General features: G+C 42.9%; 3 protein-coding genes across 5 annotated transcripts; 1 reads left to right on the forward strand and 2 right to left on the reverse strand.

Moving 5' to 3' along the window:
- Window positions 1-915: 915 nt before the first annotated feature.
- On the reverse strand, window positions 916-2,922 carry LOC147972742 (uncharacterized). The gene is made up of 4 exons (XM_087523580.1): window positions 2,869-2,922; window positions 1,327-1,505; window positions 1,164-1,254; window positions 916-1,106 (listed from the first exon to the last, which is right to left on the reverse strand). Exons 1-4 carry the CDS (start codon window positions 2,920-2,922, stop codon window positions 987-989), a joined length of 444 nt encoding a protein of 147 aa, XP_087379706.1. The 3' UTR covers window positions 916-986.
- Window positions 2,923-3,422: 500 nt separating this feature from the next.
- Window positions 3,423-4,171, reverse strand: LOC125507321 (uncharacterized). The gene is made up of 5 exons (XM_087523582.1): window positions 4,085-4,171; window positions 3,903-3,995; window positions 3,718-3,813; window positions 3,592-3,628; window positions 3,423-3,517 (listed from the first exon to the last, which is right to left on the reverse strand). Exons 1-5 carry the CDS (start codon window positions 4,169-4,171, stop codon window positions 3,423-3,425), a joined length of 408 nt encoding a protein of 135 aa, XP_087379708.1.
- A 2,885-nt stretch (window positions 4,172-7,056) lies between these two features.
- Window positions 7,057-15,062, forward strand: LOC125510449 (cation-chloride cotransporter 1). 3 transcript variants are annotated; one of them, XM_048675626.2, is made up of 14 exons: window positions 7,057-7,214; window positions 7,379-7,572; window positions 8,338-8,487; window positions 8,661-8,739; window positions 9,086-9,177; window positions 9,501-9,615; window positions 9,865-9,965; window positions 10,438-10,499; window positions 10,760-11,008; window positions 11,092-11,206; window positions 12,095-12,289; window positions 12,627-13,027; window positions 13,317-13,478; window positions 13,564-15,062. In XM_048675626.2, the coding sequence occupies exons 2-14, from the start codon at window positions 7,388-7,390 to the stop codon at window positions 14,661-14,663; spliced, it is 3,006 nt and encodes a 1,001-aa protein (XP_048531583.1). In that variant the 5' UTR covers window positions 7,057-7,214; window positions 7,379-7,387; the 3' UTR covers window positions 14,664-15,062. The 3 variants fall into 3 exon arrangements, with proteins under 3 accessions (XP_048531583.1, XP_087377782.1, XP_048531584.1); XM_087521656.1 differs by lacking the exon at window positions 7,057-7,214 and having other exon boundaries at window positions 7,373-7,572; XM_048675627.2 differs by lacking the exon at window positions 7,057-7,214 and having other exon boundaries at window positions 7,417-7,572; window positions 8,669-8,739.
- The last annotated feature ends 11,956 nt before the right edge of the window (window positions 15,063-27,018 follow it).

Here is a 27,018-nt window from a genome sequence, read left to right on the forward strand (position 1 = left end):
ACTTTCAAGGGGGTTTTAGCTGAATCCCCCCCCCCCCCCCCCCCCCCCAAAGGATTGAAATTTGCAAGAAAAACCGCACCAATGTACATCCTAGGTATAGCCCTACTAGAATGACCCAACATCTATCTGCTATCTGTGTCTGCCTTTTTGCCTACACACCAACACGTTTGTCAAATGGTTACAGGGCAAGCCTAACGTCCAATGTTGATTAGCACTGCACAGGATCCAGATTCAACCGTATCCACTGGGGGTGGCACCACGCACGGTGGCCAGAGATCCCCACTCATGAAAAAAAATGTGATTAGTTACTTTATTGTTCATCATTAATCAACTCTCTTCGGCTTATGTGTGTCTGTTTTCAGATTTTTAGTCTTTGTACTAGTACATGCCCCTATTTAGCATATACTAGTCGACTGCCCGTGCGTTGCCACGGAACAACAGACTTATATAAAGATACATACATTGATCAAAAGATCATTGTACTCTTTTTCGGTAAAAAAAACATTTTTCGGTAAAGATCATTGTACTTGATGAGCATGAGTAGCATGCATCACTCGGACAAATATCTACTTTCCCCATAGAGGCAATCACCTCATGTCTTTCAAGTATATTTCCTTGCCCCACATGTTATATTAGGTTTTCCTAAGTCAAACTTCTTATAGTGCAATTTTATTTGGCATCGTAGATGATGATATTATTTTCTATTAACTTGCTCAAACTTAAACATGTTTAGCCTGATGATGTTTAAACTGTACAACTTTGACAATCCTTGCAATTACCATATAGAGAGATTATATAATGAGCTTCTTAGCAATCTCTCAAACAATACAAATCACAATTTAAACTGTTTAAATGTTTGCGATAGACAAACACTATCATCACTCGATAACTAATGTTTTTATCAGAAATATCCATTGACTACAATACATTTTGGGGGCTCAGCACCATTAGCCCGTGACACCCTTAAGTCATCAGAGCTATCTACTCTAGAAACAATGGTTGCAGGAGAGACATTTGAACTGAAAGATTCTTAAATCTTTATCGTGGTCCATGTCATCTTTTCTATCTGCTGCTGGGCTCCTGAACAAGATTTTATGGGAATAAGCCTACATCTTCTCCATTCGTATAGACAGGATTCGCATTTGCCTCTTTGTGGAATGAGCAATGAGGCTCTTGAACGAGCATGACACATGAACAAGTACCCCCATCTCTTCCAGATCCATTGCCTCAGCAAAATCGCTGTATGTATCCTTCCTACAGAATCAAATGGTAGCAGAAGTAATCGATCTCATCAAATTAATAATAAAAAATTCATGGTGAATATACCTGAAACATGTTTTGATCAAATCTCTCATGACTTGACATGGCAGCAGGTCCAGGAACACATATTCCATAGGCCGTAGTCCTCGTTTGTGTGCACTGTACACCATACTCATATATACTTCCAAGGTAGAGTTGTGATGTACATCAGTGGCTGAGGGCGATTTTTTTAGGTAGGGTGGACTCTAGAGCGTTAATAAATTCAAAGAAGAATCAAAGTCCAATATCTCATATCTAAATTGAGATAAATTACGTCCAAGACAAGGAAATTACAATGAACACTGGAAACTAACACGTACACCTTACTTGCATTTCCCGAATCAACGGAAACACTTATAAGTCATAACCTCTAGTCACACATATACATATGCGATCTTTAAAACAATGACAAGAAGATTGCACTAATAAATACGTAAAGAACTACATCCAATTGTTAGTCTGGACAGAGAAGAATGACAGTTAGATCACAAAGTAGACAGCTCCCTAATGGAATCATTTCTGTTTGAACAGTTAATGGAATTGAATCCTCCTATAGGAACAGAGAACAAATTAAGACAACATGCTCTAGTCGTCAATTCTGCTAACAGCAGCAGCTACCGGTAGGGCTGCTTGCCACTATCCGCCTGCCGCCGACATTGTGTTGTCCGGCTGACCACCGCTGCTACCGCTGTCCACTGCGGCTCGCAGTAGCTGCTAGCGCTAGCATTCCTCATTCGCTCACATGGTGCTTGTAAATTGTGTCATAAAAAAACTCTAAAGATTTCATAGCAGATGGTGCTTGTACAAGAAGTGCCTAGGGAACTTGATCATGATTAGAGTATTCACTACCTACATGATGCAAATTTATCTTGCGTACAATACTTACAGTGATGAGCAATAGCATGTTCCTTTTCCTACGAACTATGTGTGTCTACAGTATGCCTAAATCGCTGAAAGGACAACATACACCTAATAGATGCCGGCAAACTTATATAATTTGGTATGCTTCAAAATAGTTTCTAACTGTGATGCTATTTCTTAACACTATGGCAAAAAATCCATCATATATGGTTTATGTGGTCTCAATGTACACAACCATATAATTTGGTATGCTTGAAAATACTCTATAATTGTGAGATTTTTTTCTGATCAGTAGCAAGGAATGACACCATAAGTTCTTGAATATTTGCATGTTTGTTATTTTCTTATGGATGGAACTGTAGTGGAGAGCTTTTACTCCAACAATATGCTTTCAGTTAGTGGGGACCACTAAAAAATTCATGTATGTGCACTTCCATTGTAATCACACGCACAAGCATGCATACACCTAATAGAAGTAATGTGTGTAACGTTACTTCAAGACCACCCAGTCTGAAATTGTATGCCACAGAACAACTTAGAACTAATCAAAACAAATGAGAGATTCACAACTGGTTCATATTATAATTGTTGTAGCCTTCAAAGAACTCAATAACTGAAACGGAAATTATGCTGAAGCGAACCCATCATCTTCATTATACCTAGCTAGGTAGCTTCAAGAAAACTGCAGTACCCAAAACAAGAGGTTACCTTCCTGAAAGAAATAACTCCATCTTTACTGTAGCCTCGATGTCTCGAAGGCATACAATAGCAAGGCTCGCATTGTGCAGGATCCTTGGTACGATTCCCCTAGAATTCCTTTGTAATGACCTTCTGCAATCCGCATCGATGCATCCTCCCCATCAGTCCACCACTGAGCCCTTTTGTAGTTTGGTGCATCGATCAGGTGCTGCATGACAAACCTGATCAAGAGTGGGGCATCGAAGGCATCCGGCAAGGCACATGTTGTGCATGACCTTGTGCAGGACAGGAGCAACCGACGAAGATGGCACGAATGGGCGGAGAGCATTGACTCGGAGAGCACGCAGGTGCCATAGTAGATGGCGAAGGAGGAGATGGACCCAATGAACCACAACACTTTGGTATCCTGTAACCAAGAATAATTACTATCCCTGGTAGATACATACTACACCTGCCAATTTTTATGGACAAACACTCATACGTTCATGAAAATTTACTGAACATGAGCAACTCATATGTCAAGTTGATGACAAGAGAAGTGATTACCAACTAAGAGAGCTATGCTAAACTCGCGTAGGTGGGATGTTGTAGCGACTGCGCAAGCCATCAATAACTCTGGCTACGGACTTTGCCATCTCAGGTAAGGTCACCTTGCAAACTGATCGGTGCCAACCAAGTTAGTAAATAATTGAACTAAAGTTTGAAGATGTCTGTGTTTGCTCGCTGCAGTACCTCGAGATGAAGACAACTGCACCTCTGTCATCAACTTCTTGTAATTTCACAGACAGGAATTATTTCCAGATAAACTGTAGCACTCACAACCAACACTTGATCAACCATGGAATCGAATGAGTGTACCTTCATCTCCTCAGCATGCTCGGCGATCTTCTCGAACATCTTCCTATGCTCCTTCTCCGCCAGCTGCAGGGAGCTCTGCACCTCTGTCATCAACTTCTTGTAATTTCACAGACATGAATTGTTTTCAGATAAACTGTAGCACTCACGACCAACACTGGATCAACCATGGAATCGAATGAGTGTACCTTCATCTCCTCGGCATGCTCGGCGATCTTCTCGAACATCTTCCTATGCTCCTCCGCCAGCTGCGGGGAGCTCTGCACCTCTGTCATCAACTTCTTGTAATTTCACAGACAGGAATTGTTTTCAGATAAACTGTAGCACTCACGACCAACACTGGATCAAACATGGAATCGAATAAGTGTACTTTCATCTCCTCAGCACGCTCGGTGATCTTCTCGAACATCTTCCTATGCTCCTTCTCCGCCAGCTCCAGGGAGCTCTGCATCTGCATCTTACGTGAACAACATCAATAGACACCGAAGGCGATCCATCACATCACATCTAGGCACATCTCAAGATCGATCGATGCGCTAAGGATTGCCAAAGGAATGGGATCAGAGAGGTCGCCTTGATGCGCTTGGAGATTCGGAAGTGGGAGGCCTCGAGGTCACGGGCGGAGTGGCCGTGGAGCGCGTCGAGGCTACGCTTGAGCGAGTTGAGGCTCGAGGTGGCGAGGCTCCTCAGGTTGCCGACGGTGGACACCTCCCACGGCGTGGATCCGGTCTTGGCGTCACCAGTGAGGAGGGCTAGAGGAAGCCGCGACTGACTGCGATGGGAGAGAGAGACCCTTCGCTGCCGGATGGCGACGAGGAGCCGAAGAGGGATTCGGGACTGGCCTTCATCTTGGGCTTGGAATACGTGATTTCCAGCAAGCACCGGTCAGGAGGTAGGTGCGAGAGTCGGAGGCAGCACCGCCTTGTGCCACGGCTTGAGGGCGTCGGCGGCCAGGAGCACGAGGGAGAGCGGCTGATTCAGGTTGGACGGCGGCGGCAAGTTTCTCGGGAGAGAGAGGGGGGTTGTGGGAGATGGGGCGTGAGACGTGTGCGCTCGTGGATGTTTTTTCCTTCTTCTATCGTCGGGGAGCATGGGAGCCAGGTCAAACCGTCGTGTGTCGTGCGGATTGCATTGTTTCCTTCGCGTGGAGCTGACCAGGTGGGGTGGAGGTTGGTAGCACGATGGTTGTCGTAAGAAGGGAGGTGAGGGTCGAACGAGGTTGGACCATCACGACGTTTGATCCTTCTTCTTTAATAGTAGAGATTTGATCCTTCTTTAATAGTAGATATAATAGTAGAGATTAGCTTGGCAAGACGGATGAACTAAACTAGACAAAAAGACATATAATGATAATGGGAGCATTGTGTTAAAACATATATTTACATATATCAGGTCATAGTGCGAGGCAAACTTGTACATCTAGATGGTGTAGTTCCTAGATTGATTTTCAATCCGTCGGTGAAACGTGCCAACAGCAAGTTCATATAACACTAACTAGAACTTGTCCATACAAATGACGAGGGACCCTGCGTAGCAAGCTGTCAAGCTTCGAGCCATATTATTGGTACCCCAATAGCCGCCCACAAACTAATTGAATAGTATTTTTTTTACAGATGAACCAGATAGACAAGCTAGACCAGTCGCCACCATACATATCACAAGCCCATTAGAATACCATGCCATGTATCCGAAAATGATGATTGCCACACAAGTCACAATATCAATATTTGCTAATACAATCAATATAGCTACACTTGTATGCTAAATAGAGTATATTTGTGTTTACGCTTCAGACAAAAATAAAAATACCAACCCTTGGACTGGTAAACCACGATGTATACAAAAGTGGGAAGGGTTGGATGAGATTGCCAATACCAACCCTGTAGTCACCATGTCCTGGACATACTTCACCATAAAATTGTCACCTGGCAATGCATCCATGTTGATTCACATAGGTCATGGCTGAAAGCTGATGAGGACATCTCTTCTGCCGTTAAACCCGCCGCGACTCCTTCGTCAATTCCGTCGGGACCTATGACTAGAGCCCGTATGAGACAGATAAATGGCCAGGTACTATCGCTCATTTATACATATGATTTAACTGACGAGAATATGATATTACGCTCATGTTCAGATTTACTTGTACTTAGAAACGAAGGTGTTGAAGATCTCACGAGAGAAAGTAATATAAAGCCAGGAGATGGAAAATGTTGCACGTTGACTACACCAGCAGAAGCACTATTGCATGCAAGAACCAATCGAACCATCTATGCTCCATGCTACGTACATGCAAAAGAAGAGAAGGAGGAAGCCACGTACACACAAGCCCACCTCATCAAATAAGGAAGGAAACCATACAATATTCTATCTACATGTGGGCCGGCCTGATGATGATTATTTTTTCCTTCAAATCGTAGCGATGTTGGACACATCAACGCGCAGCTCCTAGGCGGCGGCCATACGGACTTAATAAATAGTTAGCGTTCATCTAGGTTTAGATTCGGGTTTTATTGTATTGTCTAGCTTTCGCTACAATTCGCATCTATGAGACGTGTAGGACTACCACCTTTTCAGATCCACAGTGAAACCCCAAATTTTGATCTAGTTGATGCGCTTAATTTTTCATCTGCAAATTCAGTTGCAGTTCACCTTTGTTCTTGCCTGTTCTTCGGTTGCTTGCAGGAACTCGAACCTCGTTGTTCAGGTTGATCGTGCCTACGGCAAGGTCAATAACCATCGGAGATTGGTTTAGCGATTGTCGAGGCGTATCGTCGGGTACGGTATAGTCGGATCGTCAAGGTCAAAATCCACCAAATCAATAGTTATCCCCACTTTCATCGAAAGATCGGGCCGCCGTCACATCAAAAGCATAGCTTATAGATTCCCAATACCTCACGATCCTAGTTTATTCTAAACGCACCGTGGATGAGCTAGGAATACCGAGTAGCTGATTAGGCCTGTACTATCAAGAGTGCATGGTCACTAGTACTGAGACATGGTTCCGTTATGTGGTGCCTAGGGGTGTGGGCGGTTTATAAAGCTGTAAAGAGCCATGCCATGTTTATCATCTCCTGCTTAGCTTAGCTTGAAGTCCTTTTTGTTTCCTCTTATAACTATGCCATGTGCACTTGCCTTACCAACTTTTTTACCTTGTTTGTTTCAATACTATTTTTTGAACTTTTGTTTGTTCCAACATTTAATACTCGTACAAAACAACACATGAAACTATGGCATTTTTGAGCAGTTGTAATTTTTAATGGCAAAATTAGATTGAAAGTTATCTTAAAAAAAGTCAAAAGTCAACGCGCAAGGCAGGGACCTTCGTGGGGGAGCAATCCCTCTCCTTGCCAGCGTCAACTGCCGTGTCCTCAACTCAAAGACGGCTGCTTTCCAGGGTGCCCACCTACCCCGTCAGTTCCCCCCGCCTCGTTCGTCGCCGGCGAGCTACCGGCCGCTCTCTCATCGCCGCAGCGACCGCCCCCCGCTCCCCGCCGAGCCTGGTGAGTAAGCTTCCGCCCACCGCGCCCGGCCGCCGCCCCAGCAGCCCCTGCTTGCCCCCCGCGCTCTGCCGGCCTCGGATTCAGATCCATGGCCACCAGGAGCGCTTCGGCGGGTGCTCTGGAGCCTGGATCTCACGGCGCCACCCGTTTTATGTGTGATGCAGCGAGCCGCGATGGAGAACGGGGAGATCGAGGCCGCGGAGGAGGGGCTGCCGATGCCGGCGCCGCCGGTTGGGCGCAGGTACCGGCCCGTGGGCTCCGACGACAGCGCCGTCATCCAGATGACCTCCATGGAGCCCGGCCCCGGCGGCTCCACCTCCGTCACCGGCCACGACGCCGTGACGCCCCAGCCGCCTAGGTGGTGCTGCCATACATACTTCGTCTCATTTTTATGGCATTTTTGTTTGATACACGACCAATATAAGTGTCTCGGATTTAGCAAATGTTAAACTGCTGCGAATTCGTGCTTGCATTGTCTTGACCGTGAGTTTGTTATTTAGCAGAATGGGGTGTTCAACTGAACAGTTGGATTCGGATGATAGTGTAGGTGTGTAGGAACTGACGAGAAGCAGTGCAAATGCATGCGAGGTTGATTTCTTTAACTACATGCTGTCTGTGGGCTGCCTTTTGGAGTTGCTTCTTTCATTTAGTGCTCAGGGCATTAAGAGCAAGAGTGTGAAATTCGCATGAGTCATGTTTGTTTGTAGAATATCTTCAATCAATTTGGTGATGCCATCTCTTTGACTTCTGAAATTGGTGTTGATATTGTTATCTCTTTGGGTTTGAGTAATTTTGAATGACTCTAGTAGATATTTCTTTTGCCATACGATGTTTTATGTGTACTCATATATCGATGTTTTGTGTGTACTCATATATCGATATTTGATGTCGAGCTTACTTATTTTCGCACGAACATATATCTTTTTGTTGTACCTACTGGCTTCCCTGCTCCATTTGCTATTTCTGGTTGCATACTCCATATCAGATTATTAGGCATAATTTCTGCAGATTTCGTTCCATGTGTTTCTTTCCATGGTCATTATAATTAGTAAGATGATTTAGATAACAAAAACTCTCTAGAAGCAAATTTATGAACTCACACTTACTCTTATGTATGTCATAGGAACCTTAGGCCTGGTGGTGCTAATCTAACTATTGATCCAAGCATGCAAGAAGGTTCTAGTGATCATGCTACATCGAGTGGATCTCAAGGGGATTCAAAGCTGGAGCTTTTTGGGTTTGATTCACTTGTTAATATTTTGGGACTCAAGAGGTACAATCCATCTTTTTGTAATTTTATTAGGCCGCCTTAAAAACTTGAGATCAATCTCCTTTTGTTAAGGACACATAGTATTTGACTAATATATTAAGCATGTGCTACCCAAATAAATAGTTTGAACCATTGGTTTTACTTTATGACATAAGCATCTGGCTGAATCTGAACAGCATGACAGGAGAACAGACCCAAGCCCCTTCGAGTCCTAGGGAGGGAGAGGATGTAGCAATCACCATTGGACGTCCAAAGGTTGTCCCCAGTTCCAACATTTGCGACGAGTGCCATCTGTTTAATACTTCGTCACACTTCTCCTAGTTAATCATGAATAACTAGGAGTTGGTATATTTGGACTTAGTTAACAGGAAAGAGTAGTACTTGGGTTTTGACGATTTGCTACATCCCTAAATATATGTAGTCAACTTTAAGTTGCTGATTTGTACATTTGAGTTTTCATTCGTGCTCTCCAAAAGTCATTCAGTGTTCCATTGATTTTCATTGACCTCTATGTTTCTGTTTATTTGGTTTACGTCATTTGGATATATGGATATTTATGAAAACTGTATTACTTACTCCGTTGCTTTCATTTGGTTCGCAGGAAACTGGACCTAAGTTTGGTACAATGATGGGTGTCTTTGTTCCATGCTTGCAGAATATCTTGGGAATCATTTATTATATCCGTTTTACCTGGTAAGTATTGGTATTATGTGCACTTGTTTTTGTTACTGCACATGAACATTTAGTTCCTATTTGGTTATGCAAAATAAAATTTCTATGTTGCCATGCTGGTCACCGTAGTGTTGTTATCATTGTTTGGCATGAGCTTTTCCCATGCTAAAACCAAGTAAAAGTAACCAAGTTGGGAGTATTAATGCCTTTGGTACCTTGGACACCTTTGTAGCCTTGTTGGAAGTGGTATTTCAATTAATGTGATTCCTGTGTCCCCTTTTCAGCTAAAAAAATTGATTTTTGGTTATTCAACACTGACTATCATTTTTTTTTCTTTTTTATAGGATTGTAGGTATGGCAGGCATATGGCAATCACTTGTTTTAGTCTCATTCTGTGGTGCTTGCACATTTTTAACCGGCTTATCATTAAGTGCCATTGCAACAAATGGGGCTATGAAGGTATGCTGACCATTCTACTGGTGATGAGTTCGCGTAATAGGGTTCATACCTGATATGTGTTAGCTTTGCTGGTTTATTGTCTTCATTTGCGGTCTGTGGAACCTAGTTCCTGATATGGTCAAATTCCATTTGTATGGTCAGTCTTTATTGCTCGGAATACTTCCAGAGCTTGCTTGATGTGTGATGCTACTATCTCTCACCAAACTTAAATTTATAAATTAGCTGATACACATTTTGTATGATCCATAGGGTGGTGGACCATATTATCTCATTGGCCGTGCGCTTGGTCCTGAAGTTGGAGTTAGTATTGGATTGTGTTTCTTTCTTGGAAACGCGGTTGCTGGATCCATGTGAGTATACACTGCAAATGCCAACTACTTGTAGCTCTCCTTCCAAATTCCATTTATCTTTTGTTTATTTGTGTACAAAGTTCTGATGATATTTCTGCATAAGCTGCTTGGAAGCTGGCATCATATGAGTTCTTCATGTTAGTATGTGATTAGTGAGATGATTTATAGTAGAATGTGTAGTGGTGAAATTTAAGGGTTTTGTGCTATATTTTGATGCTTGTTGGCCTTGCCTGCTACCAATGAATGGTTGGTTTGCAGAAGTTCCAAAGGTTGGTTTTGTATAATAATGTACACTTAAACTAATATGGTTGAAAGAAAAATGTTTGGATTGGTAATAATCATAGAACACAGCTGAATTTGTCATATAAACTTTTAGCTTTTTGGCCCATTGGAATTTTGGATGATCCTATATTTAATTTGTTAGTACTTGTTAGTTTGACATATATTCATGCTAACTTGCCTGTCAATTCAGGTATGTTTTGGGTGCTGTAGAAACCTTTTTGGATGCCGTTCCTTCTGCAGGATTGTTTCAAGGTAAGTCACAAGTGATACTAGTCATTAAGTTTCGTTTGTATTTGCGATTGTCGAGTAGAAATGTTGAATTATTTCCAAATGACATAAGTGTAGACCTTGTACTTCAAACTTTTGTTAGGGCATAGAGATGCCTGCATTGAATTTTATTTGCAGTGCTAACTTGGGTTTATATTCCGTGAGAAATAGTGAAAAGGAAGCAGAGCTATTATTTTCCACTTGTGATTTTTATTTGACTAACTTATAGCTTTATAATAATGCAGAGAGTGTTACAGTGGTCAACAATACATTAATAAACGGTACAGCAACAGCTGGTACGGCGACTATATCGACGCCCAGCTTGCATGACCTTCAAGTATATGGTGTTATTGTGACCATACTGCTCTGTTTTATTGTATTTGGTGGTGTCAAAATCATCAACAAGGTTGCACCTGCCTTTTTAATACCAGTACTCTTTTCACTGCTGTGCATATATCTTGGTGTCTTCATTGCACCGAGACACAATGCTCCAAGTAAGTACCATGTGGCTTATATGTAGGATAATCATTCATTATGCATTTCTGCATTCAATTGTAATGCTGGCTTTCCTACTTAGAGGGGATCACTGGGTTGCGTCTAACCTCACTCAGAGACAACTGGGGTTCAGAATATCAACGTACAAACAATGCTGGAGTTCCTGATCCAAATGGTTCTATATATTGGGATTTCAAGTAAGCTTATAACATCTCTAAAAAACTTGAAAAATTATCTAATAAATATGTATTTATGTTGAATCTCAATCATATTCTCGTCATCCTATATAATTTTTACTTGACCCCATGAACTTTGACCAATCATGGCAATATCATCCCACTCCCATTATATGTTAATAGAGTCAATACTGAGGGGTGAGTTTGCTCACATGCATCTTCATTCTATTAGAGAGAATTGCAATGTTTCATGAAGCTTATAGAGTAAATTGCACTTTGCATCAGGTTTTGCAAGAGTTTCCACTTTGCATTAGGTCTGGCGCAATATTGTTGCAATTTGCACCAGGTCCTGTAAAAAAAAATCATACATTTGTATTATGGGATAAAATATAAATCTATAGATTTTAGTTAAAAAATATTATTGTGCCAGATCCGGCGCTTATTAAACTTCTAGGATAGCTTTATTGGAGTCAAGTTGGTCAAACTGACCGAATTACTTGGTGTCAACTAGGGTCACATGGTAAACACTTGCTTACATAGCAGGGACTGTAAACATTGACCCTAGTTCAGGCAGACCCAAGCAGCAAATTTCCAATCTATTTGATGGGATAGTCTCTAGCCAGAGAAAGGTCTGCAATATCCCCTCCTATCTTTGATGAAACAATGAAATCAACCTGCCTACCTCCACATCAGCAACTTCCGTCAACTCACAGCTCTTGGTACTATTTGACTAAGGCCGACGAGTTTAAGGACTATACAGGCTTATAAGGGCCTAGTGACGTTGAAGGCTGATGATGAGTCAAACTCTATTATTGGAAGCAAAGAAGTTTTTGGACCTGCAAGATAATTTGTTAATTCTTTGTCTGTGCAAATGCAATTTGCCAACACATTTTTTTGTGTATTTTTCAGCGCTTTGGTAGGTCTCTTTTTCCCAGCAGTCACTGGAATTATGGCTGGTTCAAACCGATCTGCTTCACTGAAAGATACACAGCGTTCAATACCAATTGGAACATTATCTGCAACTCTTACAACAACTGTTATGTACTTGTTATCTGTGCTGCTGTTTGGAGCTTTGTCCACAAGAGAAGAGCTTCTAACTGATAGGTACATGTTTCTCAATGCTGCAAGTTATCACTGCTCCCACTTCAGAATTGTAGATAGTGTGTTCTCTAGGGTTTAGAATATTTTGTATGCTTCAGTTCTGCGTTTATGATGTCGTCAGGGCATGCTTATTTGCTCTATCAGTTCTCACTGCCACAGCTATTCTTCTGACAGTTATATAATGCACATATTTCTTTAATCTATTTTTGTTTCTGTATTCTTTGATCGAAAAACTATGTTCTGATAGCATGGCTGTAGTTTACACTTCCGTGTTAGTCCCATAAGCTGCTACATTACTGAGTTGTTGTGTGGTTAGCTCATAAATATCCTTTACTTGCAGGCTTCTTACTGCTACAGTGGCATGGCCTGCACCAGTAGTGATTTACATTGGTATTATCCTGTCCACTTTAGGTGCAGCGCTACAGTGCTTGACAGGGGCTCCAAGGTTACTAGCAGCAATAGCAAATGACGACATCCTTCCAGTCCTTAATTACTTTAAGGTTTCTGAAGGAGTCGAACCTCACGCAGCTACTTTATTCACAGCATTAATCTGTATTGGATGTGTGATTATTGGGAACTTGGATTTAATTACACCAACTATCACTATGTTTTTTCTGTTGTGCTATGCTGGTGTGAACCTGTCATGCTTTCTGCTTGACTTACTTGATGCTCCTAGTTGGCGCCCTCGATGGAAATATCACCACTGGAGTCTTTCACTTGTTGGTGCATTGCTTTGTGTTGGTACGCTGTTTGCCTCTTTATCATTTTATTTTTTCATCCATTACATTACTCCTGAGCTGCCTGTAGCACTTTTTCTGAACATTAATATATGTAACTTAGGAATTATTTTGAATTTTGATTGAAGAATTCTGTTCACATGTATGATTTTTAATCCAACCAGCTTCTCCTAATCTGTAATGATGTATTGTTTACCTCATATTTCTTGTGACCCACAGTTAGTTAAAATGCATCCTCACATTGTATTTATGGTCGTGCTTTTCACTAAGTGGATCTTCCTCTCAAATTTCAGTTATCATGTTTTTGATCTCCTGGTCTTTCACTGTTATCTCCCTTGCCCTTGCAAGCCTCATCTATTACTATGTGAGTCTAAAAGGGAAGGCTGGAGACTGGGGAGATGGGTTCAAGAGTGCGTATTTTCAGTTGGCATTGCGAAGTCTCAGATCGCTAGGAGGTATGACTTTCTGCATGGCAAAGAAATAGTTATTCATAATCTATTTACACATTATTCTAACACTCACTCACTGTTCTTCTCACAGCAAACCAAGTTCATCCTAAGAATTGGTACCCCATTCCTCTGATATTATGCCGTCCGTGGGGTAAACTTCCAGAAAATGTCCCTTGTCATCCAAAACTTGCCGATTTTGCTAATTGTATGAAGAAGAAGGGCCGTGGTATGTCAATATTTGTCTCAACAATTGACGGTGATTATCATGAACTGGCTGAGGACGCTAAGACTGCCTGTCAGCAGCTGGAGGCCTACATTGAGTACAAACAATGTGAGGGTGTTGCGGAGATAATCGTAGCACCTTCGATGTCTGAGGGCTTCCGCAGCATTGTTCAGACGATGGGCCTAGGGAACTTGAAGCCAAATATTGTTGTGGTGCGGTACCCTGAGATTTGGCGCCGTGAGAATCTGACAGAGATACCATCAACGTTTGTGAGTATAATAAACGATTGCATCATTGCTAACAAGGCAGTGGTTATCGTGAAGGGTCTTGATGAGTGGCCTAATGAGTTCCAGAGACAGTATGGGACTATTGACCTGTATTGGATTGTGAGAGATGGAGGATTGATGCTTCTTCTGTCTCAGCTCCTGCTCACAAAAGCGACCTTTGAAAGCTGCAAGATCCAAGTCTTCTGCATAGCTGAAGAGGACACTGATGCTGCAGAGCTAAAGACTGATGTCAAAAAGTTCTTGTACGATCTTAGGATGCATGCCGAGGTCATTGTCGTGACTATGAAGTCATGGGAATCTCACGTGGAGAGCAGTAGCAGTGGTGCTCAGCCAGATGATTCCCAAGAGGCCTACACAAGTGCACAGCAAAGGGTCAGTGCATACCTTTCCGAGATGAAGGAAACCACAGAAAGAGAAGGACGGCCGCAGATGGTGGATGGGAAGCAAGCTGTTGTGAATGAAGAAAAGGTCGATAAATTCCTCTACACAATGTTTAAGTTGAACTCCACAATACTGAGGCACTCCAGGATGGCAGCTGTGGTGCTAGTGAGCCTCCCTCCGCCACCACTGAATCATCCTGCTTACTTCTACATGGAGTACATGGATCTGCTTGTAGAGAACGTCCCACGCATGTTGATAGTTAGGGGATACAGAAGAGATGTTGTCACATTTTTTACTTGATCAAATATAATAGAGTCTGAGCTCTTGTGCCATCCTAGCAGAATGGATGCACAGATTTGCAGAATTCACCACAACTGCAGTTGGAAGGCCTCTCATTGACAGCTATCTTATGAGATACACTGGGTGGTTATTGCAATATTAGGTACACAAACATTAGTATATTCATTCTTTTACTGGACACAAAAGAGATGAATATTGGGACATTACAAATTTTGTAGCCCTGTTCTCCATACCTTGATAGTTTTATAGAAACACAATGCCTCCTATTTTTCACTGGAATAGTAGCGATAGTGATCCTGTTTGTGTTATTTTCCATTATCTGTACACGATCTGAGATACTGTGCAACTGTTGTTGAAAGGGAGCAATACCAATGCTATAATTAGAGAATATTCTGGTAATGCCCGATGCCGATACATATCTTGGGAACATCAGCTGATATGATGTTTTACTGGACTTGTGTTGACATACTACGAAGTCTTTATTATGCATTGCACTGCTGTTGTTGTCACTACTGAGAGTTCTTCTGTCAAATGCAGAGTATAATAAATTTTGTTGGTGTGAAATTTTCCTGTCATATTTACTATGGTAAGGTGACATGACCCCAGCATGAATATCTCTTTACGGCTGTTACTTGTCTAGGTGGCTAGGCTTCACCATTATGTTGAGATGATATGTTCTACTATTTGATTAAGTGGCATGATGAGAGTTATCCGAGTGATGCTTGGTTTTGTTAGCAACGCCTACCGAGTACCAACTTGATGATTATATATTCTTATATTCCTCATTCTGTTATTATCTTTTTATATTTGGTCGTGCAATTTGGCAATTTGCAAACGTTAAATACGACCACTCTAGCAGTTTATCCTTACTCTACATATTATCTGCAATGAGTGGTGGAATGTTTGAACGGAAGTCAATTCTCAAGCTCCAAAACCGGCGGAGAATAGAAGCTTGCAAATGCCACACTAGAAATACCCTTCCTCTGAACTTGAAAAAACTATGATAAAATCACACCATTTCCTTTGTCAAACTACCCACGAAGCTGCACTGTACATGTGTGAAATGGTTGCAAAATGTGTAGATTGGTTTTGTGAAGCCAAGTTCTGAACCGATGGGCTACTCTGCCGAACTGATGGAGAATTATCACCAGCAGATCATGACTTGGGACCGACGTGGACCATCATTCCATTTTCGTGACAGGTTCGCTGTGGTGGCTTCCAAAGCAGCAGAGTCGTTTGTTGCTGTGGTCTGCCAAGTAGCAGAGTCCTCCTGGATGGCCCCTGTTTCTCATGAGTCACCCGACAGGTTCAGTCATTACGGGAGAGGCCATTGGCACAACATTTGTTTCAACACAGCTAAAAAATCGTAGCGGTGATGCGACTCTGAAATGAAGTGAGTTAATTGAGCTTAACGACTCATTTTACTTATTTTGTTAGCGACTTTCAACTAGTAAACATGCTAGGAGACGAGTTGAGTCCGTTGCTGTGCATTGTGAATGACTATTCACATTTGTTTGAAGTGTGAGCAAGCAGTTTACTTCGCAGGCTCACACATTTTGCACCACTGTATGGATTTGACTCCGAGACAATGATACCGCTCCGTGTGAAGCTCATCCTAGATGTGAGCAAATGAAGATAACACAATGTACTGTACCAGACGTCACTCTGGTAGCAGGAACATTCCCGATGCCTTACAATCCTAGCTATGCCAGTCCAGACTCTTGGTGGTCTGGATGTTTGGGAATGAGAATTGGACTGTGCTTGACATGGATAAGAGAAAGTGCGTAGGCTACAAACTTAACTAGTCAGCACTAGCATTAATTCTCTATGGTACATACATGTGGTGCGTGTACGCCCCATGGACGACTTATATACGGAGAAACATGTGTGCTAAGTGTTGATTGATATTGTAGTATGCAGCACAGCAGAGTAGAAGAACATGCTTACATTGATGGTACCATACAAATCGAGCATTTCTGACTAGTGCTTACCATATGGACAAACACCTAAATAATTACATATACATCCTCTCGAATCGAGAGGAAATTCTAATTTTATTTGGAATGCTCAACGACAAGGGAGAACCCCACCCCAAATAAAATTTATTGATAAAAAACATTGTAATATACAGTGGAATTTACAAAAAAAATGTGTCGAGTGATTAAGGTTGGCCGGAGCTGTGAATGAAAGGCACCAATCAATTAGGACCAAAATTATGGACAATGATCAATTACGGCAAGATGCTACCAGTATTAGAAAAGCAAAGTATAAGAAATTTTGTTTGTGTGAAATTTCCTGTCTTGTTACTTTGCGTATTTACTGTCGTATGGTGATATGATCCCGGCATGAATGTCTCCTTACGGTTGTTACTGGACTAGGCGTCCAGGCTTAGCCATTGTCTTGGGATGAGATGTTGTTCTACTATTCGATTAAGTGGCACGATGGGAGTGTTGATATTGCTTACCAGAGTGGCACGTGGGATTGTTGATATTGCTTACCAGAGTGGCACTCGGTTTCGTTAGCAACACCTACCAACTCTCAATGATTATATTCTTAAATTCTTCGTTCTCTTATTTTCCTTTGATATTAGGTCCTGCAATTTCATGATTTGCAAATCATCCTTACTCTACATATTATCTGCAATGAATAGTGGAATGTTTGAACGGAAGTCGACTTGAGAGATTAAAACCGACAGGGAATAGAAGCTTGCGTACGTCACAGTCGAAATACCCTTCCTCTGAACTTGAAAATTACGATAAAACTACACCCTTTTCTTTGGCAAATCTGTAGACTACACACGAAGCTGCACTGTACTTGTGTGAAATGGTTGCTAAATCTGTAGACTGGTTTTGTGAAGCTAAGTTCTTAACCGATGGGCTTCTGAGCTGTATGACTTGGGACCGATATGGAGTATCATTCCATTTTCGTGACAAGCTCGTAGTGATGGCTTCCAAAGCAGCAGAGTCGTTTGCTGTGGTGGTCTCTCAAGTAGCACAGTCTTCCTGGATTGGCCATGGGAGCTTTTGTTTTGCAGCCTTCTCATGAGTCACCCAACCGGTTCAGTCAGTCGGGAGAGACCATGGGCACAACATTTCTTTCAACACAGCTAAAAACTCATAGCAGTGATGTGACTCTAGAATGAAGTAAATTTAATGAACTTAACAAGGCATTTAGCTTATTTTGTTAACGTCTTCCAACTCAGAATAAACATTTTAGGAGACAAGTTCCAACCGAGTACCGAGTGACTCTTTTGATACTATGCCTACCCTATTGCTGGGAACCGCAATCCTTTATCATTTGGTTATGGGCATTGTTCAGGAAATTTCTCTCCTGACAACATATACATGAAGCAAACTTTTTAGTTTGATATGCATCGGGAAGTACAATTAACCCGTAAATTAAGCTGTCTCTGAGTCCTTTATTTTCATTTTCTGAGAACAAATCATGCCTTTCAACATGGAAGCATGACGTTGAGGCAACCTTTTTAGGTAACTTTTGAGATCAAACCGTTAAAGTAATTTCCGAGACTAGACCAATCAAATACAAGGGTTTGTCAGTTTGGCTTGGCCATCCAATCGTGTTGGATGTGCGGTTATGTGGATGCCTGATGAGCTACATGCATGCCAATAGAAACTGTCAAGTATGTTGCTGTGCATCGTGAATGACTATTCAGATTCATTTGAAGTGTGAGCAAGTGGTCTTCTTCACAAGCTCGCACAGTTTGCACCACTATGTGGATTTGACTCCGAGATAATGATACCACTCCGTGTGAAGCTCATACTAGATATGAGCAAATGAAGATAACAGAATGTGTCCCATAGCTTATACTCGTAGAAGGAACATTCCCGATCGAAAATGCCTTACGGTGGACGAGCACTCTGCGGACCATATCCTGCCCGTCCGTTATCCTAACTGATCAGATCCCTCCCGGTATTTACGCGTTCTGTCCTCCCAAGAGCCTCGTCAAAGCCTGTATCCCGGCAGCTATAGGTAGCTAACTTTATTGACAAAGAATCTAGCTGCTGGAACACATCGTGATGAGTATGGCACCATTTTAATTTACCCTTTGCCACCCAGAACAGTTTGATGTGACGTGACCTTGTGCCCAATTGACCCCTCACGAGAGCACATAGAATAATAATCCGCCATTAAGACCAATTTGTTAGTCAGTGTAATGCACAGAGAGTATGATACTATTAACAGTCTATTAAGTCCACTAAACATCTATTAATCTCGTACAGACTGCTTTAGAGTAATTTATTATTGTGACGCTCGTCCAGATATTTTTTATAACTCTCAATATTATCAAATGTTTTTCTGGTCACCAATTATCTTAAACTCTATACTGTCACCTTATAATTTCATTAGGTAGACTTATAGGTGTTCTTAGATTTTATCCATAAAATAATACTAGTATATTGTGTGTTAGCACCATCTGCTTGTCAGGGCCATTTACCTAAACTGGGATTAAATAAACTGTTTTTATATGACCGTTAGAAGTTTCTGCACAGTTGGGGCTCTGAACAAGAATTGGTCTCGCACAATTTGTTTGGTTAATGTATTACTCTCCCGGAAAAAAGATTAATGTATTATTGTGCCACCTGTTGTATAATTTTTTTATTACCAAATTTTGTTCTTTTGCAACAAAGCATCTTTGAGTCTAGTCTGTAAGAAGGTAAAAATGTCTTTTGGTGGACTTTTGAGAAAAACAATATTTCCACAACGCAAAAAAAAATCAAAAATATTTTGTACATACACAAATGCATATACAACACATTCAACAGAATTTAATAACAATGTACTTTCATATGGGACGTAAACAAATAAAAACAAATATGTCAATAAAAGTGGGTCAATTTCTTTTATTGTTGGACCAAGATTTTTTTTTGTACAGCTTGCAAGTCATAATATTTTTTGAACAAATTTTCACAGGTTCCATCGTGAATATGTATAAGTTTTCATAGTTTTTTTTCAAACTTGACAAATATGATTTTTGAATCATTTGAAAAAAGGATCAAATGCACCGTCTACAATACTGTTTTTAGATTTTATCAATCTGTTTTTTATCCGGCACATTAAACTAATCAATTAGATTTGATTAGTGACCCTGACTAATTTCTTTTTAGATCCACTAGACGCAAGAGATGTGCACTGTGCATGATGAAACATTAGCAGGGTCTCCTTTTGCCACGTCAGACAAAAAGTTTCTGCATTGTGGCCCACACCACCCATCAAGCTAGCAGTACATCGGTAGGTCACCAACTCCATCCCTGCGCATGTGCACGTACAGATCCACGCGATGATACACCTGTGCCAAGCTTGTACGCCTATGCCACCTACACCCTGCCCCTAGGAAACTAGTACGGGGGACAGGGAAGTGATGTTTGAGCATCTCGAGGAATCGTTCTATGGCTAGGATACAGACCACACGAGCCGGCGTCCACCAGAAAGTCGCTCCTCATTCCCGATACCTTACAGTCCTAGCTATGGCGGTCTAGGCTATATCTTATCTCATACTCGATGTTGGCCTGGATGTTGGGGAATTGGAACGTGCATTACATGGATATGAGAAAGTGCGTGTAGGCTATATACTCCCTCCGTTCCATAATGTAGTGCTTATAGATTTTTTAAAAAGTTAAACCTCACAAATTTTGATCAAGTTTGTGGAGAAAAATATTTACATCTAGAGTGCGAAACATATATCACTAGATTCATCATAAGATGTAGTTTCATATTATATATTTTTGGTATTGTAAATATAAATATTTTTCTCTACAAACTTGATCAAAGTTTGTAAAGTTTGACTTCTCAAAAAATCTATAGGCACTACATTGTGGAACGAAGGGAGTATCAAGATAACTTAACTAGTCAGACATGCCACTAATTCTTTATGGTACATACATGTGGTGCATGTATGCCCCATGGACAATTTATATATAGAGAAACATGCGTGCTAAGTGTTGATTCGATTGATATTATTGTAGTATGCAGCAGAGTAGAAAAACATGCTTAGATTGAGGTACCATACAAATCGAGCATTTCTGACTAGTGTTTGTCATATATGGATAAACACCTAAATAATTACATATACATCCTCTCAAATCTAGAGGAATTCTAATTTTAGTTTGAATGGGAAGGGAGAACCCCACCTCAAATAAAATTTATTGATAAAAAATACATTGAAATATACAGTGGAATTTACAAAAAAAACATGTTGACCGATTAAGGTCCACTAGAGCTGTGAATGAGAGGTACCAACCAGTTAGGACCAAAATCATGGACAGTGATCAATTACGGCAAGATGCAACTATTATTCAAAAGATTAGATTAGTCGTGGATTTAGAAGAATTGTAGGGAGAGATATTTAGGAGGAATTGCATGATGTCTTGCTTAATACTTTTTTTTGAAATTTTCACCGGGGGAGGAGGGGGGCCCTCAACCACCTGAATATATTCCATCAAATTTGCCTAGAAGCCTCGCAGCTCCATACAAGATAGGTTCAAGTGAACCAGAATACACGGGGGAAACAAGAGGACACACACACACACACATCTGACCAAGCAAGGAGGAGGACCTCAACTTACACCTTCATCTGACCAAGCAAGGAGAGAGCCTTGAATGTTGGTCGTCTGGTCGCCACCCAACAGCCCCCCGCAGAGGTAGAGGTGCCATATGGGAATGAGGTGATCCATTGAGTAGGATAACGACCCTGCTAACCCGGCTTCGGATGAAAATCAGACCCATTCCGGCGCATGGCCGAGCCACGATCTCGCAGATAGAGCACCACCTCCTCACCAACAAAGCACACACCACCGTCAACCCCAAATTGGGCGCACCACCACCACCATCGAACCCACAACGAGCAGCCTCCACATAGCCAAAACCGAGACGAACCTAGATGATGCCTTCAAGAAGGGATGCGACACAAAATGCGCCACCATCACCCGTTCCAGGAGAACTTGGAACATGGGTTTCCCCAGGTTTTCGGAGGGGCACTCACCATGACAGCGCCGCCTCCACGGAGGTTCACGGCGCCCGCAGGCGTCGCCGTCGTCGGCTCCGGCAGGAGCAGAGCTTTCGCCCAAGTGAGCATATACCACCTCCTAGAAGCATCGACAGGTCGTGGAGCACTGCCTCCTGCACATTTCCACAGAGAAGGGCCACTGCAGCCCCGCCGCCACACATGACCGGATCCGGTCCACCACAGGTCAGATCCGACAGGATCCAACATGCCCCGCCCGCTCCCCGCCGGATCGAAGCCAATCCGAGGCCGGCAGACACGCCGCCCCCACCAGAAGGCAAGGGGCGAGCACCACCACCCCGCGCCTCACAGAGCACCTCCGCCGAAACCCCCCAAGCCGAATCCAGCAGCCATCCCCGATGCCCCCGAAGCCAATCGGGCGCCAACGCAGCGGGGAGTCGCCGGTTCGAGGGAGGCCAGCGGGAGGGAGCCACAAGCGCACCCACCCCCACTGTCCCCGGCCACCGCTCGAAGAAGTGACGCGCGCCGGAGTCACACCGCGCCGCCCGCCACCACACAGAGCTCCCCCGGCTCATGGGTGCTCTGCGCGAAGAACGACGCCCCGCCGCCGCCAGATCTGAGCGGGCTTTGCCCGGCAGGAGTTTTTGGTGGCGGCGGGAGGGAGAGAGAGTAGCGGGAGGGGGGGTTCGGCCGGGGGGGGGGGGGGGTCGCCGCTCGAGCCGCCCTGGGGAGGACGGCGCGCGGGGGGGGGGGGGGGGACCGATCGGAGCAGAATGAACCAGCTGGTTGGTGGAATAATTAATTGTACATCCTCATATTGATTTTCAATACATATGGTTGTTTGCATCGCAATCTGCCTGTGATGCGTGCAGTTCATAGTACTTGATTGAATCCAGAATCGCCCCAACTAGCGACCCACAGACTAACTTGCGTTGTGTTTAATTCTTTGAGATTGATGATCAGAAAGGGGACCTAGATCCGCCGCCACAACACATCTGTTACAACCCAAACTCAAGGATGGGACGAGCAACTGGATTAGTAACAATAACTGGATACAACTTGTGGATATAAAGTGATTTGAGGTGAGAAATCAGAAAAACTGCAGGGGGAGGTACACAGAGTAGTATATGAGGAATGGAGAAGGGAGAGGAGGATGAAGATAATCCACTAGTTCATTCCTTGGCCTCCTCCTGTGCTCCCTCGGTTGCATATGTAGCCCTGGAAAGACTGGCAGCAAAATGAGGCAAAGTTGAGTCTGTTCAATACTCATGCTGCCAATGACAAGCTCAAGTACTAGTTACTCCACCGGTTGGGCGATTATAGCTTCATTCTGCAAGGCATCCATGGATACCCACAAGGCTTGCTAGGGCTAGCATAGCACGTAGATTTCTAATGCCTCACAATCCTATCTACTGCAGGTATCTTATATATACCCAACTGGTTGTGCAACCAGTTTCTATCTTGCATATGCATTACCTATCCAGCGTATTCCCGTGGAAGAAAAAGCGTGGGTTTGTGTGCGCTACGAAGAGCTTCATTAGCGTTCTAGGTTCCTTTTTTTTTAGAAAAGAAGGTCACCCCCGACCTCTGCATTGAAGAGATGCATACTGCCATTTTATTAAATCAAGTTCAATAAAAACAAATAGTTTGATCTGCAAAGTACAGCTCACAGAAGGAGCTAAAAAGGTAAAACAAGAGCAACTCAAAGCCACAACCGGCCGGACGAAAAGATACAAAGGACATATCCTATTATGCGACCGCCATCCAAACCGGTTAAAAATAATCCGTGCTACCATCTCCCACCGGTTGCACCCAGTAGCCAGCTGCTCCCTAGAGCCCGTAGGAGTGAGTAACGACTACGTACGGATCCATACCGTAGCCCTGAAGATAACCTGCAAGAAGTTAACAATAGATAACCTGTTAAATATCATATCATTCCCGCAGTTCCATATAGCCCAAATGAGTGCGCATATTCCCAATCCGAATACTTGACGCAACGTGAAGAGGCACTCCATTTAGCCACGTCCCAAACAACGCGTCAATGCTTACCGGAGGCGTAACATTAAAGGCTATATGGACAGACCTCTAAAGTAACTTCGCGAGAGGGCAATCAAGAAAAAAGTGTTGAATTGTTTCATCGTGAACACAAAAGCAACATCGTGACCTACCTACCTATCGCCGCTTTATTAGGTTGTTTTTGGTGAGGATCACTTACTTGTGAACAAACCACATAACAATTTTAATACGCAAGGGAAACTTAACTTTCCAAATATGTAACGATCTTGGAATTGGGCCAGAGTTAATGAGATGTATCTCCCTGATCAGAGAGTTGAACATCCATCAACCTCCTCACTAGGTGTAACCAGGAAGCCCATCTTTCCCCTACTAGGGACCTCCTGAATTGGATATTCAAAGGTACCATCTGCAAAATCGTTGCTACGTAATCGTATTTACGTTGAGCAATATGATACAGGGAAGGATATTGGAGAGTTAGCGGTGTGTCTCCTAACCAAGTATATTCCTAAAACCTTGTTGTTGTTCCGTCCCCAACAATGAATTTCACCCTATGGAAGAAGGTTTCTTTCACTCTCATGTGACCCTTCCAAAATGGTGAATCATTAGGTCTTACGATCACTTGACCAAGAGTTTTAGAGTGCAAGTATTTATTTCTTAGGATTTGAGCCCACATACCCTCGGGTTCATGTGATAACCTATAGAGCCATTTGCTCAGTAGACACTTATTTTTAATCTCGAGGTTCTCGATCCCAAGACCCCCTGGTCTTTTGGTCGACAAATAATGTCCCATCTTACCAGATGATACTTTGTCTTAACCTCGTCTGACTGCCAGAAAAAACGGGATCGATAGAAGTCTAGTCTCTTACGTACCCCTTTAGGCACCTCAAAGAAAGACAGAAGGAACATTGGCATACTCGTAAGCACCGAGTTGATCAATACCAACCTTCCTCCATATGACATAAGCTTACCCTTCCAGCAGTTTAGTTTCTTCTCGAAACGATCCTCGATACACATCCACTCCTTATTAGTTAGTTTCCTATGATGAATTGGAATGCCCAGATAACTGAAAGGTAATGATCCTAGTTCACAGCCGAACAGTTGCTTGTAGTTGTCTTGATCATCTTTGGCCCTACCAAAACAGAACAACTCACTCTTGTGAAAGTTGATCTTAAGACCAGACAACTATTCAAATAGACATAACACCAGTTTCATGTTCCTCGCCTTTGCAAGATCATGCTCCATGAAGATGATAGCGTCGTCCGCATATTGTAAGATAGACACGCCCCCATCCACTAGATGGGGAACGAGACCATCTACCGAGCCTCTCTCCTTGGCCCGACCTATGAGAACTTCCAACATGTCTGTCGCAATGTTGAACATAATCGGAGATATTGGGTCTTCTTGTCTCAAGCCTTTATGCGTTTGAAAATAATGACCAATGTCTTCGTTCACCTTTATGCCAACACTACCTTTCTGGACAAAAAAATCCACCTGATTCCTCCATGCCCCATTAAAACCCTTCATGCGCATGGCTTATTGCAATAGGTTCCTAGTACAAGATGGTATGTGGGGTGATTTAAGAGCTGGCCATGTCATTTAAGTTTGCCTCAATTAGTGTTTGCATAGATGTAAAATATATATTCCATAGTGGCGTTGTATAAGTAAATGGTGAGAGTAGTCTCTACTCCTAAGGGAGCAGTTGGTAGTCTCGCTTCCAGGTTTTTTTTAGTCCCACCTCCCATGGTTTATTTTGGTACCTCCTCCCATCTCTGACTAAGCCACCACAAACCAAAAAACCCTCCTCCTGAGGCCCGAACCCGCACCTATCCACATGTGACCCTCAATAGACGTACGAAGGTTAACCTGCGACAAAAAAACCTACGACGGTTAACCAGCGACAGAAAAACCGTGCGGATCGCACGTAGGAGCGACGAGTCCTGTTATCGAGCGAGGTCTCCCTTCGTGGCCACCCTACATCCCTGCGCCGCCGCGCTTCAGTCGCTGCCCTCCATCGTCGCCGCCCTCCATCGTGGTCGAGGTCGCCGCCCCCGCTTCACTCGCCGTCCTCCATCCGCGTAGATCCTGGACAAGGTCGCCGCGGCCCTCCATCACTTCGCCGTTGCGCTGAACACCTCGACGATCCGGCGCTGGTCCTGGATCAGGTCGCTGCCGCCCTCCATCACTTCGCCGCCGCGCTGAACTCCTCGCCCTTGATCCAGGATCCGGCGCTGATCCTAGACGAGTATACGCGGACACATCCAGGATCCGGCCAGAACACGTCCTGGATCCGAAAAATAGGTATACAAACCATCTCATACGTCAATCGCATCTCATACATCTCAAATGCCATACAATCGCATCTCATACATCTCACAGCCCATACATCCATCGCATGTCATACAGCCACGGCAAGTGCTTTCACAGGGATGGATCCGCCTGCGAGATTGATTTCTGTTGCACACAGTTTAGGTTTTTTTCATGTTAAAAAATAGACTCAAGTACACATGTCTACAGTTGGCAATTGGCATTTTTTTTGTACCAAGGAGTATCCTGCATCCTGCACTTGAGTGAATATGCCAAAAAAGAAAACATAAACCATACAGGACCCAAGAGTATGTTTCCACTTGTGCTGAACTAAAGATAGAACAAAAACACTTGCATTCTAATAAAGTATAGAGATGTAGAAGATGTAGATGAAAGTGCCATTGCAGTATATATGTAGAATAAAATACAATTGCAGTATATGCTAGCAACATGTTGCAGTATATATGTAGAACAATAACCCTTGCAGAATGTCAAAGATGTAGAAGAAATTACCATGTTGGTGAAGATCATCAAAGAACTACCATTTCTGTCTTCATGATTTTTGCCATTCAATAGTTGCATATGGGAATTCAAAAAGCACGGCACGTGAACATCAACCAGAAGATGACGTAACTACAGGTATGATGCAGTCTACCATGTTTTTGTTTAGTTGCGAGACCTGAATATCTGACAGTGACAGACTGTATGCATAATGTCTTCCAGGTCTTACAAGCGGGAGAAGTGATGCAGAACACAATGCGAGCATCATACCCGTAGCTGAAATTGTTGATAACGTTTACACGACGGAATCAGGTATAATACTGTGCGAAGATTGGTTATAAATGTTGCCTCACGTGCATTTCTGAAAGTGGCAGAATGCATTTTATGTGTTGCAGTCCTTACGAGCGGGATAAATGTTGGAGACTACAATGCAAACTTCATACCCTTACATGCAAATATTCACGATATTTACACGATGGGAGCAGGTATAAGACTGTGTCAAGATTGCTGCTAATGTTTCGTGCATACCGTATATTTTGTTGATTGCTAAGA

This window comes from Triticum urartu, chromosome 5A, assembly GCF_056163025.1.
Source record: "Triticum urartu cultivar PI428250 chromosome 5A, HENAU_Tu73, whole genome shotgun sequence".
In the NCBI taxonomy this organism is placed as follows: domain Eukaryota; kingdom Viridiplantae; phylum Streptophyta; class Magnoliopsida; order Poales; family Poaceae; genus Triticum; species Triticum urartu.